Source organism: Somniosus microcephalus, chromosome 3, assembly GCF_052327205.1.
Source record: "Somniosus microcephalus isolate GS21.2 chromosome 3, FLI_Smic_1.0, whole genome shotgun sequence".
Taxonomy (NCBI): Eukaryota; Metazoa; Chordata; class Chondrichthyes; order Squaliformes; family Somniosidae; genus Somniosus; species Somniosus microcephalus.
Window position 1 is genome coordinate 312,173,232 of NC_140989.1, and position 14,335 is coordinate 312,187,566.

Genomic DNA, 14,335 nt, shown 5'->3' on the forward strand with positions numbered 1-14,335 from the left:
TGCATGAAACACAAAAAGTTAGTATGCAGGTGCAGCAGGTGATCAGGAAGGCCAATGGAATCTTGGCTTTTATTGCAAGGGGGATGGAGTATAAAAACAGGGAAGTCTTGCTGCAGTTATACAGGGTATTGGTGAGGCCACACCTGGAATACTGCGTGCAGTTTTGGTTTCCATATTTAAGAAAAGATATACTTGCTCTCGAGGCAGTTCAGAGAAGGTTCACTCGGTTGATTCCGGAGATGAGGTTGTTGACGTATGAGGAAAGGTTGAGTAGGTTGGGACTCTGCTCATTGGAATTCAGAAGAATGAGAGGCGATCTTATCGAAACATATAAGATTGTGAGGGGGCTTGATCAGGTGGATGCGGTGAGGATGTTTCCACTGATGGGTGAGACTAGAACTAGGGGGCATAATCTTAGAATAAGGGGCTGCCCTTTCAAAACTGAGATGAGGAGAAACTTCTTCACTCAGAGGGTAGTAAATCTATGGAATTTGCTACACTAGAGAGCTGTGGAAGCTGCAACATTAAATAAATTTAAAACGGAGATAGACAGTTTCCTAGCAGATAAGGGAATTAGGGGTTACGGGGAGGGGGCAGGGAAGTGGACATGAGTCTATATTCGGATCAGCCATGATCCTATTGAATGGCGGAGCAGGCCCGAGGGGCCGTATGGCCTACTCCTGCTCCTACTTCTTATGTTCTATGTTAAAGTGGAATTAAGGTGGTGTGGTCTACTATGAAGAAGATGGCATATTAACACAATAGTTTCTTTTTTTTTTAATAACAAAACTTAAAATGCACAAGCTAGAAATCAGCTAACATATATTAAAAGAAATAAAATTCTCTGCTGAGTCAAGTAAACTTTCATGAGCTTGGCTGTATAGAACAATGCATTGTCATTTCTTAAATTTCTTATTCATATTTAGTATTTTATCTTAATACCTCATGAATAAGCCTGTCGAAGAGATATTGTTGTGTAAAAACTTCATCCCAGTTTCTGTCTACTTCGTCTCCTAGATGTGCGTCTTCACACAGTTTAAGCTTTATCAATGCTGTAACCGGTTTAAATAAAAAATGGGTAAATTTGTGGTCATTTTAGGCCATCACTGGAGAATCAACTCAAGTAGCGTGAATCAACAACTTGCATTTACATAGCGCCTTTAACGTAGTAAGCATCCCAAGGCACGTAATCAGACAGAGTTCCTGGAGGGTTGTAGAGTTGGAGAAGGTTACAGAGATAGGGAGGGGCGAGGCCATGGAAGGATTTGAACATGAGGATGAGAAATTTTAAAATTGAGGCGTTGGTGGACTGGAAGCCAATGTAGGCCAGTAAACACAGGATGACTTGGTGCAACTTAGGATACGGGCAGCGGAGTTTTGGATGAGCTTATGTTTATGGAGGGTGGAAGCTGGAAGGCCAGCAGGAGAGCATTGGAATAGTCGAGTGTGGAGGTGACAATGATGAGGGTTTCTGCAGCAGAAGGGCTAAGGCAGGGGCAGAGACGGGTGATATTACGGAGGTGGAAGGAGGTAGTCTTTGTGATGGAGAGAATATGGGGTCGGAATCTCAGCTCAGGGTCAAAGAGAACGCCTAGGTTGAAAACAGTCTGGTTCAGCCTCACACAGTGGCCAGGGAGAGGGATGGAATCAGTGGCTAGGAAACGGAGTTTGTGGCATGGGCCGAGGACAATGGTTTTGGTTTTCCCGATGTTTAATTGGAGGAAATTTCGTCTCGGGCAGGATTGGACGTAGGACAAGCAGTCTGACAACACAGAGGCAGTGAAGGGGTCAAAAGAGGTTGTGGTGAGGTAGAGCTGGGTGTCGTCAGCATATATGTGAAACCGAACATTGTGTTTTCAGATGATGTCACGGAGGGAAAGCATATAAATGAGAAATAGTATATACTGCAGATACATTCGTTCTATCATTTTTCTGTAACAGTTACAATCAATTTTTAAATGAAATAAAGGTCCAATGGATGGATGAGATCCAAGTAGAAAAATTGGTCCTCATTCAAGGCCATATAATAAAATTTTCTTTGAATTCTTTGTAATATAGTTAATATTCCTCACCTGAGTAGAGAAGGAATCTTGACTCATTGTTGTTAGCTTCTCAGAAAAGCTGGAAAGAAATTCTTCAATTTTCTTGTCTACTACTTCGGTGCTGTTTAAGATTTTAAATGCAAAAAATAACATTGAAATCACAAACCAGTACAGGTAGACTATCCTTTATCCGAAAACCTCGGGACCAGCCGAGTTTCGGATAAAGGAGAATTTCGGATTTCGGAAGGTGGGTCGGCGGGGGTCCGCGGGGGGGTCGGCGGGGGGTCGTGCGCACGACTTACGCTGACGCTCAGCGTAAGTCAGTCGGGGTCGGCGGGGGTCGGGGCCGGCGGGGTCCGCGGGGGGGTCGGCGGTTGTCGGGGCCTGCGGGGTCCGCGGGGGGGGTCGGCGGTTGTCGGGGCCGGGGGGGTCGGCGGGGGGTCGTGCGCACGACTTACCCTTTATCCGAACTTCCGAAACCGGAACCCTCTAAAAACCGAAGGTTTTTTCGTTCGTACGCACGACTTACGCTGAACGAAAAAACCTTCGGTTTTTAGAGGGTTTCGGTTTTCGGAAGTCCGGATAAAGGGTAGTCTACCTGTAATGGTATATGAAAAATTAGGACCCAGTATATGAAACTATAACATTTCATTAAAAATGTAACTGTTGAGAGTGGGGAAGGGGGAATTTCTATTCTATTAAGGCTTAAATGAAAGCAAGTTGGTTTTACAAAATGTCAAGGGGTTTGGTCAAATGATGCCGAGTGTTGCAAACCAGGTTTGACACTCCATGCGGTGTCACAAAGTGGTCGGGACTACCCCTCACACCTCTGCTTTGAAGTCAGGCTGGGTCTTCACTTTAAATTTGCACTGCCAATTTAGCATTGGTACAAAGTGATTTTTGATTCACAATGATGCTAAACTGGCAGACCTCAAGTAGTGGCGTTAATTCTGTACAGAACACGGCTTGTACAACATTTGATCTGCATTAGGATATATTACATAGAAAAGTTAAAATTATTCAGCTAGGTGATAATGATTATTTTTATACTTCAGTATTGCTAAATGAAAGCTGGACATTCCTGAAAAATAATTTAAGCCTTCAAATGTGCACTGTAATGAATGCAAAACAAGGTATTACACATTAAACTTTAACTCTGTTGCTATAAAACTATTACTATCTTTTTGACAATATATTAAAACAAGGTATAATTTCAGCGACTGGTTCATGTTGGTGAAGTGCTGGGTGGTCTTCTGAAGTTGGAGCTTAGACACATTGCTGGGCAGAGTAAAAAGAAGGCATCTTAGTCTGTATCTGGCTTTGCTCTACCTGACCTGGGACTACTTGATGTCAACACTGGATTAACAATTGGAAGAGGTGCTCTACTCCTCAGCAATGATCTTTTTCACCATAGCAAGCAAAACATTTGCTTAAAAAAGGTTATTTCCTGAGAAGTGTCATGTATTGATATTATCCACACAATCAGGAGTGGCAGGACAATGTTGAAGATTCCCTACACAATCTCAGTCCTGCTATCAGGACAGGCACAAGTCAGATGCCAGTTGGCTACCCACATAGAACAAGGAACAAAGGTGAGTCACACCAATTCTGGGCATTGGAGCAAGAGTAATACTGGGAGAGGTGTGGGAGCATATTGCCTATCCAGCTGCTCAGCCAGAGAATTAGGCTGACCCAATACAATCTACAGACAAGGGAATAGGCTCCTCATGCCCACACGTCCTACAGAAATCCTCCCTGGTGGTCGTCTTGCTTGGTCACTTATCTCCAACGGGGACAGCCAACTTTCTTTACTCTATGTATGCTTTAATTGATCTCTCATTGGAATATAAAAATGAGCAAGAAAAACTGAAGAAACAGAAGCTAGAGACGGAATCTGGAATGGAAGAAACAGGGATGGGGCAGAAGATTGAAAAAAAGAGCCCTTTCAGTCCCTCCTAATTCAAAATTGTGGCGGATGGGGGTCATTCCATTTGACATAATACTTGAAAAATCCGTGCACCAACATTAATATTCAAAGTTAGTCCACTTCTGTAATCTTCAATGACCCAAAGACTTAATGATAATAGAGAATAAATTACAAACAGAACGCACTTAAACTTGGTTGCCTGTGTTTCCACTGTAATAGAGAATCCCAAGATTCCGGAGGTATTTCGGCAGGAAGGATACACATGGTACCTGTAGTACAGAATACAAAAATGTTTTCAAATCCCTCTGTGGCCTCACCCCTCCCTATCTCTGTAATCTCCTTCAGCCCCACAAATGTTTTCAAAACTAGTTCAAAACCTTTCCAAATGGCTTCAAGTCTCCTTCGCAATTCCAATGAACCAGTATCTCCAGATTGTGCAACAACAAGGAAGGCACAAGGGTTTAACTATCTTCAGTGTCCTATTATTAAATGAATTAACACACACACACACACACACAGTCCTGTACTACTGCAATATTACTATGCACTTTAAAAAAAAAAAGAATATTTTCTACTTTTTCTCTCCTACATTTTAATTTTAGATTCATATTTTACTTATTTTATGTTTAAACACTAAACTTTCCTGTGCTGGTTATAAACTACACTATGCACATTTAGCTTCCCATCATCTATTGTGAGCTGGGACCCACATTCATAAAGTTTGGTTTCTATTTAGCTAAAACATGTCCCAAAGGCTGTGCTGTTAGATAGAGAGATAGCTCTTTGAAATTTTACCCAGCTGTATCATTGGAGCAACCAGGTCAAACTTACTACTTTTCTTCAGGACCAATGTCAAGAGCTCAATATACAGAAGGTAACTCAAATGGCAGCCCAGGGAGCACAGCAGAACAAGTTATTTACCCTTAGCCCTTCTTCAGCTATCCCCTCCGACTGAAATGGAACTCCCATATCTCTACTGCAACAGTTGTCTCCAAGTCTTTATCCCTCTCTTGTGCCAAACATTTATTTCCCTCCACAAGTCCTCCCAAAATATATCTGGAGATGCTTTTCTATCATCTTTCTTGCACTCTTGGCCAAGATACAAGATGGTTCCCACTATTATGCTCAGTGCTCCACTGAACTTTCCTCTCTTGTTCCTTTAAGCTACAAATACACCATCCTACACGCACTTTTGCATCCTTATATTCCCAAATCAAGATTAATTATATAATCTCCCATTCTAAACAGTGGAACGCCATACCTTCTTCACTTTCCCCCCCCCCCCCACCCTTTTAAACCCTTAACCATTATTCTCTGATTTACCTAGACTTCTCATTTTCAGCTTTGATAGCATCCTGCAATATGGGCCTTGTTCTTTTGCCTTACTTTCGCAATAAATCAGAAAAAAGATCTTGCTGGCAGGGACCCAGATATAATGCACATCATTAAACAGGAAGGGAAAAATATTTACCCAAGCGTTTCTTTTGTCCTCAGAAAATCAAAGCAAGGTTCTTCCATGTGCATCTGAAATCCAGGAACAAAAATATCTCAGCAAAAAAGTATCTTATCCCATATATGCAGTATATAGTAGGCAAGTATCCCATTACATTGTAATTTTTTAGTACCATCATGTAACAAAAAGGGATAAATGTTTAGTTGGGTTGGACCTAAAATTCAACTTCCATTCCAGCAAATGTGACTGAAATATCTGTGCCAAATAGGTGCCGATTTATTTATGTTTTGTTCTTGGGATGCAAGTGACACTGGTAAGGCCACAATCACTGCCCATTCCTAGATGCCCTCAGAAGGTTGTGGTGCATTTCTCTCTTGAACTGCTGCAAATCCTTGCAGTGGTGGTGCTCCCATGATGAAATCTACCTCAGCGATGCAGGTTTGGCTATACGTCAGTATAAACTTAATCAAGACTTAATTGAAGTGCAACTCTTGGTACTTAGACACATCGACAAAAGGTCCCTATAGTAATCTGGGATGTTATGATTAAGCTTATCCACCAGGTGGTGCTGTAGCTAGTGCTGCTACTAGTTAAGGTCTGCAGAGGTGGAATGAGAGGATGCAGGCCTGTATGTTTGTTACGCAGTTGTTTAATAAAGTACACGGACTAATTCTAATATCTCACCTCTTCGAGTTCCTTGTTTCACTACATGGATTTATCACATTTGGCAATGAGGTAAAAGGACACTGAATAAAGAGAAGTCTGCCGAAACGTTTAAAAAACAAACTCACGAGCTAAAGTTAGCTACCAATTGGACGAGAGCATAGCTGCCACGGTAGGAACGGTCTCCGCTTTTGATATTCAAGCACAAACCTGGGAGGAATACTGTGAAGTGTTGGGTTATTTCTTCGAAGCAAATGAAATAAATGATGCTGGAAAAAGGAAAGCCATTCTGCTTAGTTCAGTGGGAAGCCAAACCTACAGTTTGATGAAGAATCTGCTCAGTCCTGAAAAGCCTGAAGACAAATCAATTGTTGAATTAGTGGCCTTGCTAAAAAAAACATTTCAACCCTAAGCCTAGTGAGATTGTACAGCGGTTCAAGTTTAATTCAAGGAACAGAAAAGAGGAAGAGAGTGTAATGGACTATGTAGCGGTGTTGCGTAAATTAGCACAAGACTGCAATTATGGGAACAACCTGAAGGAAATGGTGAGAGATAGGCTAGTTTGCGGAATAATGGACGACCGAATGCAGCGTAGATTATTATCCGAGACTGGGCTTACTTATCAAAAAGCATTGGAACTTGCTGAAGCCATAGAGACAGCGAACCGAGATGTAAAAGAAATACAGGGTTCAGACAGGGCTAATGCTAACCAAGTTGCAGGTCAGGTTATTGTGCACAAGTTAAACATGCGTCAGAAACCACAACGTGAGCATGTGAAGGCATGTTATAGATGCAAGGGCGATCACCTGGCGAGTGAATGCCGGTTTCTGGAGGAAAAGTGCCACAAGTGTGGGAAACAAGGACACATAAAATGAGCATGCAAGGCAAAATCTCCTGTGGAGGAATCCAAACCAAAAGGGGGGAGGAAAGCAAAACCAAGGAAGAGAAGTGAAAAAACATGGAGCACACCACATCAGCGGGGAAGCTGAGGAAGAAGAGGACATGTTCATAATGTATAGCATGTTAGAGAACATTCCAAAAGTGGCTCTTATCACATTGCAACTGACAGTAAATGACTCTAAGGTGAACTTTGAAGTTGATACAGGGTGCAGTGTAACCATAATGAACAGGGCAGAGTACTCAAAATTGTGGAACCGTGCAAAAGTTCCAGAGTTAAAGTCTTGCTCTCTGCATCTTAAAACATATACAGGTGAACGAGTAGCGACATTAGGTGCAGCTAATGTAACTGTGAAACACAGGGACACAGTGGAACAGCTACCTGTAGTTATAGTATCGGGTACCAGACCAAACCTGTTAGGTCGGGGCTGGATAAAAGAACTTAAATTAGACTGGGGAGCAGTAAATCAAATAGATGAGGGCAAACAGTTGACTTTGCAAGAAGTGTTGAGTGAACATGAGAATGTGTTCAAGGAGGAACTTGGCACATTTAATGGCCCCCCAGCTAAGATTTATGTAGACAAGGAGGCACCGCCAAGGTTTTTTAAACAACGACCTGTGCCTTATGCCATGAAACCAAGGTAGAGGGTGAGCTTGACCGTCTATTGAGAGAGAACATACTGGAGCCAGTGCAATGTTCAGAATGGGCAGCTCCCATAGTACCTGTTCTAAAACCAGACAATTCGGTAAGACTCTGTGGAGATTATAAATTGACAGTCAATCGGGTGTCCAAACTAGAGCAGTATCCTATTCCCAAAACAGAGGATCTCTTTGCAAACCTGGCTGGAGGAAAGAAATTCACAAAGTTGGATACGAGTCATGCATACCTGCAGATTACACTGGATGATGAATCAAAGAAGTATGTTACCAGAAATACACACAAGGGCTTGTTTACATATAACCGCTTACCGTTTGGTGTCTCATCTAGTCCAGCTATCTTCCAGAGGACAATCGAAGGTGTACTGCAAGGGATTCCACATGTTTCCATCTATCTGGATGACATTCTGGTGACGGGAAGAACCGACCAGGAGCACCTGAGCACTCAGAGAGGTACTACAGAGATTGGAGAGGGCAGGGTTACGGCTCAAGAGGAGCAAGTGCACTTTCCTGGGGAATGAGGCAGTGTTCCTGGGACACAGAGTGGACACCACCGGGCTCCATCCAATCAAGGAGAAGGTACAAGCACTGCAGGACGCCCCTGCTCCTACCAATGTGGCTGAGCTAAAAGCTTACCTGGGACTGCTGAACTATTATAACAGGTTTTTACCAAACTTGTCAACAGTGTTGGCACCTCTTCACAAACTACTGCGCAAGGAGACACAGTGGCAGTGGGGAGAGGAGCAGGGGGTTTCATTTGAACAGTCCAAGAAACTGATGCTGTCGTCGGATGTGTTGGTTCACTACAATGAAGAGAAAGACATCATTCTCTCTTGTGACGCTTCACCTTACGGGGTGGGGCAGTTCTTTCACACCGCATGGAAGATGGAACTGAAAGACCAATAGGGTTTATGTCCCGAATAACACCAGTGGAAAAAAACTATTCCCAGTTAGACAAAGAGGGGTTAGCAGTAATGTTTGGGTTACAGAGGTTCCACAAGTACATATATGGCAGGAAGTTCACCATATGCACCGATCATAAACCTCTTCTCACTCTTTTCAATGAAATGAAAGCAGTTGCACAGATGGTGTCACCCTGGATCCAGAGGTGGGCAGTGACATTGAGGGCATATGAGTATGTCATCGTCTACAAGGCGGGCAAGTACCATGGGAACGCAGATGCCTTGAGCCATCTTCCACTGCCAGGCACACCTATCCTTGCAGCTCCAGGGGACAGAGACAAGAGTTCATGAGAAACAATGGCATGGTGCAGGTGACCTCGGCTCCATATCATCCGTCCTCAAATGGATTTGCGGAGAGAGCCGTAGAAACATTTAAAGAGATGATAAAAAAAAGTGCAGAAGGGAGTTTAACAGCCAAAGTGTCACGGGTTCTGTTCAGCTGCAGAATAACACCTCAATCCACCACAGGACTCTCTCCTGCTGAGATGTTATTAGGTCGTAGACTACGCTCCACTCTTGACCTTGTCCACCCAAACCTAAAAAGGAAAATGGAAAACAGACAAAACAAACAAAAAGAGAACCATGACAAAAGAACAAAGAGCCGAAGTTTTGGAGAAGGAGATGCGGTCCTTACCAGGAATTTCAGTTATGGACCCAAGTGGATTCCTGGCTTCATAGACTCAATGACAGGTCCAGTATCATACAAGGTCATGTTGAGAGATGGTAGGGTAGTACGCAGACATGTAGAGCAGATACTTACCAGACAAGGGAAAATTGAAACTGAGGTTCCAGATGCAATGTCTGAGGACAGGTTTTCCCCCAGTTATCCAAGTGCATCTGTGGTGCCACCACCATGGTCAGAGACAATTCCACAGGAACCCATTCGTCAAGAGGAAACCATCGTTGCAGAGTCAGATACTCTGAGCACTGCTCAGAAGCAGCTGGTGGCTTCACCACAAACAAGCAGGGACTTTACTGTTAGACGTTCACAAAGGGCTCGCAAGCCACCAGAGAGATTGGTACTGACCTGTTAGATTCGTCAAGTATTAAACATAGTGAATGGAGACTTCTTATGTGACCCTTAGGAATGGTTGTTTGTTAAGAAATTCATACTGAAATCTAAAGGGGTGAGGAATATAGTAATCTGGGATGTTATGATTAAGGTTATCCACCAGGTGGTGCTGTAGCTAGTGCTGCTACTAGCTAAGGTCTGCAGAGGTGGAGTGAGAGGATGCAGGCCTGTATGTTTGTTACGCAGTTGTTTAATAAAAGTACACGGACTAATTCTAATATCTCGCCTCTTCGAGTTCCTTGTTTCACTACATGGATTTATCACAGTCCCAAATCGGAGTTCCAGTTTGGCGCGGATTTAGCTGATCCCAGTCAGGGTAACAGATGGGGTGCTAGAATAGGCCTCGGTGGCCCCGCGTTAGGGAGGAGAGAAAATAAAATCAACAATGGTTGCTACTCCTGATTACTATCCAGTGACACCGGCTGGAAAGTGCAGGTGAGTGGACATTAGGTGATGTCAGGGTTGACACACAATCTGCAGGATCACACGTAAAGACAGGACATTTGGATCCAGCTGCCAATGGAACTGTACTTCAGAGGCTTCAGGAGAGCTGCCTCTCCCCAAAAAAAGTTTTTAAAAAAATTAGAGATCAGTGAGTTTCACATCAATTGTAAGGAAAATCTTTTAAATTACAGAGACCAAATTGGTGAGCAGTTGGAAAATCTGAAGTTATTAAAGGACAATCAGCATTGATTCAGGAAAGGGAGGTCTTGTTTAACTAACCTGCTTGTTCTAATACATTACTGAGTGGTGCACAGGTGAAATATATTCTGTTTTTCAAAAGCTTTTGACAAGGTCCACAACAGAAATTAACAGCTAAAGATATGGGTCAGAAAACAGAAATTATGGTGTTGGATAGAAAATTGATTCAGAACTGGAAACAGAGAGTTACTTCTTTTATTTGTTGTATTTGTCCTTGCAAAGTGGGCAGTGCTGACGAGGCTGCATTTATTGGTCATCCCAAGGCACTCTGAAAGCTAGTAGTGTGCTTACTCTTGAACCACTGTACTCCTAGTCTTGGGACCTTATGTTTTCATGCAGTCAGCGCCCACACACACACATTATATGGAGAGATATACATTATATTTATATTACTAACTTCAACAATGGTAAGATTCTATGATTATCACTGGAACAAAGGGTGTAAGTTAGAAGAATTATTTCATACAGTTATTAGAACATGGAATACTTTTTACCACAAGTGTCTATTGAAGCAGAAATTATAAAAAAGTTAATAAGAAAATTGGAAGGCTAAGTGAAGAATATGACTGGGCTTGGAATGGGATTAGAATAGATAGTTCCAAATTAAGAGCTAGGAATAGTAGCGGTGTAACAGACCAAATGCACTACTTCTGTGCCATAATTTCTATGAAACCTAAGGTAACATAAGCAAAAACTCCTAAATTTGCAGATACCACCAAAAGAGAAGGTAGGGCAAATAATGAGGAACAGTACAACAAGATTTAACATTCTAAAGGCCTTCTGACAATGTTAATGCAGTCTCAATCATTCCTTCAACAGCTAGTCGTTTTTTTTTTTAATTCTAAAAATATACACAAACACCTTATATACAGATTAGTATAGCTTACTTACAATAAGTAGCTCCATGAGTGCGTATTCCTTCACTTTCCGAGGACCGGACTGAAAAGTAAAGAAAGAGTTAACTGTTTATTCTTAAATGAAAGTCTTAACTGTTAATGGCCACATTAAGACAAGCAACAGAATGTTAAAATGAAAGGGCAACAGGCCCATATAATCACGTGAGCTGAAAGTTGGAGTTTTGTTTATATTTATATATTTAATACAGTACATCCATAATATATCATCCAGCTATATGGATTTGGCAAAGATATAAAGCTAATGTCAAAATGAAGTTCACATTAGAAATATTCTCTGCAAAAACTTGCTTACCAAAGATAATAGCACGTGATAATATGATAATAGTACTTGAAGATCATCAACCTGTGCTGCAGTGATCTTTTGAGCATGCAAGTTGTGGGCAGTTTGGATATTAGCACCACTGCATTGATAGACAAAAATACATTTTACAATAGTATTAAAATCCTTTTTGACTCTGTTACAATTATAATTAGGACATTGCCTGTAAGGGCAAATGTGAGTATTACAGCACAAAGGTTTTTTAAAAAATTCATTCCTGAAATGTGGGTGTCGCCAGCCAGGCCAGCATTTATTGCCCATCCCTAATTGCCCTCGAGGGTGGTGGGCGCCGCCTTCTTGAACCGCTGCAGTCCGTGTGGTGAAGGTGCTCCCCATAGTGCTGTTCGGGGGGGGGTTCCAGGATTTTGACCCAGTGACGATGAAGGAACGGCGATATTTTTCCAAGTCAGGATGGTGTGTGACTTGGAGGGGAACTTGGAGGTGGTGGTGTTCCCATGCGCTTGCTGCCCTTGTCCTTCTAGGTGGTAGAGATCGTGGGTTTGGGAGATGCTGTCGAAGAAGCCTTGGCAAGTTGCTGCAATGCATCTTGTAGATCGTACACACTGCAGCCACAGTATGCCAGTGGTGGAGGGAGTGAATGTTTAAGGTGGTGGATGGGGTGTCAATCAAGCGAGCTGCTTTGTCTTGGATGGTGTCGAGCTTCTTGAGTGTTGTTGGAGCTGCACTCATCAGGCAAGTGGAGAGTATTCCATCACGCACCTGACTTGTGTCTTGTAGATGGTGGAAATGCTTTGGGAGTCAGGAGGTGAGGCACTCGCCGCAGAATACCCAGCCTCTGACCTGTTCTTGTAGCCACAGTATTTATGTGGCTGGTCCAGTTAAGTTTCTGGGCGATGGTGACCCCTAGGATGTTCATGGTGGGGGATTCAGCAATGGTAATGCCGTTGAATGCCATGGGGCAATGGTTAGACGCTCTCTTGTTGGAGATAATCATTGTCTGGCACTTAAGTGGCAGGTAACATTCGCGCCCCACATCAGCCCAAGCCTGAATGCCGTCTAGGTCTTGCTGCATGCGGGCATGGATGGCTTCATTATCTGAGGAGTTGCGAATGGAATTGAACACTGTGCAATCATCAGCGACTTTCCCCACTTCTGACCTTATTTTGGAGGGAAGGTCATTGATGAAGCAGCTGAAGATGGTTGGGCTTAGGACACTGCCCTGAGGATCTCCTGCAGTGATGTCCTAGGGCTGAGAATATTGGCCTCCAACAACCACAACCATCTTCCTTTGTTCTAGGTATGACTCCAGCCAGTGAAGAGTCCCCTAATTCCCATTGACTTCAATTTTACTAGGGCTCCTTGATGCCAGACTTGGTCAAATGCTGCCTTGATGTCAAGGGTAGTCACTCTCACCTCACCTCTGGAATTCAGCTCCTTTGTCCATGTTTGGACCAAGGCTGTAATGAGGTCTGGAGCCGAGTGGTCCTGGCAGAATCCAAACTGAGCATCAGTGAGCAGGTTATTGGTGAGTAAGTGCCACTTGATAGCACTGTCGACGACAGCTTCCACCTCAATTAAAATTATATTGAAAGCAGAATGCAGTTACACTTTTGACTGTCAACAATGTGTATTTGCTAACTCAGTGCTGAGTGAATGCTAGTTACTTCCTCGCAGGGAAAATCAAAATGACTCAGTCAAAATGCTCATGACAGGCTAAGTCAGTCACATTAACCTCAAGTAGGGTTAACAGGAGTGCTGAAAATAATTGTAACATTGGTTGAAAAACAAATGGATTGCTATTAGTGACCCACCTGGTAATAAACAGTGACCTCTGAATTGGCATCATTTTTGTTAAGAGATCTCACTTTGCATATGTGTGGTTTATTGGGTAATTCCACTACCCTGAACTGGACAGGTACATTCTTCGTCAGTGGCTTGCACTTCAGCTTCCTGTTATATAATTAACATATTTCTTATTTACCAAACAAAAGGACAGTAACCTTCAGTCTCACATTTTTAAAATGCTGTTACAAGATGGCAATTATAAGAAATTTTCACGTGAACCTCAACTGAGTACATAAGAACATAAGAAATAAGAGCAGGAGTAGGCCATATGGCCCCTCGAGCCTGCTCCGCCATTCAAAAAGACCAAGGCTGATCATCGACCTCCTCCACTTTCCCACCAGATCTCCATATCCCTCGATTCCCCTAGAGTCCAAAAATCTATCTATCTCAGCCTTGAATATACTCAAAGACTCAGCATTCACAGCCCTCTAGGGCAGAGAATTCCAAAGATTCACAACCCTCTGAGTGAAGAAGTTCCTCCTCATCTCAGTCTTAAATGGCCTACCTGTTATCCTGAGACTATGCCCCCTAGTTCTAGACAATCCAGCCAGGGGAAGCAACCTCTCAGTATCTACCCTGTCAATCCCCTTCAGAATCTTGTATGTTTCTTTTTTTTGTATAGAGACTATCGGCCCATTCTCCACAATCTCTCATCATAGGACAGCCCTCTCATCCCAGGAATCAATCTAGTGAACCTTTGTTGCACCGCTTCCAAGGCAAGTATATCCTTCCTTAGATAAGGAGACCAAACCTGTGCACAGTACTCCAGGTGTGGCCTCAGCAAGGCCCTGTACAATTGTAGCAAAACTTCCTAACTCTTATACTCCAACCCCCTTGCAATAAAGGCCAACATGCCATTTGCCTTCCTTATTGCTTGCTGTGCCTGCATGCTAGCTTTCTGTGTTTCTTGAACAAGGA

At 43.0% G+C, this 14,335-nt stretch overlaps 2 protein-coding genes across 21 annotated transcripts in view; both read right to left on the bottom strand.

Annotated features, from left to right (window-relative positions):
- Positions 1-14,335, bottom strand: part of LOC147122148 (nardilysin-like) — a 212,392-nt gene that overhangs the window by 156,618 nt on the left and 41,439 nt on the right. The window lies entirely within an intron of this gene.
- The window catches only part of LOC147122149 (nardilysin-like), a 135,305-nt gene that overhangs the window by 22,726 nt on the left and 98,244 nt on the right, over positions 1-14,335 (bottom strand). For 5 of the 20 annotated variants that reach the window (XM_085982937.1, XM_085982933.1, XM_085982936.1 and 2 more), the window contains 4 exons: positions 13,384-13,522; positions 11,267-11,314; positions 5,441-5,493; positions 4,155-4,238 (listed from right to left, as the gene is read on the bottom strand). In XM_085982937.1, the coding sequence (XP_085839063.1) occupies positions 4,155-4,238; positions 5,441-5,493; positions 11,267-11,314; positions 13,384-13,522 (324 nt within the window). Of the gene's footprint in view, positions 1-942; positions 1,061-2,072; positions 2,164-4,154; positions 4,239-5,440; positions 5,494-6,295; positions 7,826-10,396; positions 10,490-11,266; positions 11,315-13,383; positions 13,523-14,335 lie in introns of those variants that run through there. The other 15 variants (XM_085982935.1, XM_085982939.1, XM_085982944.1 and 12 more) reach the window with 14 other exon arrangements.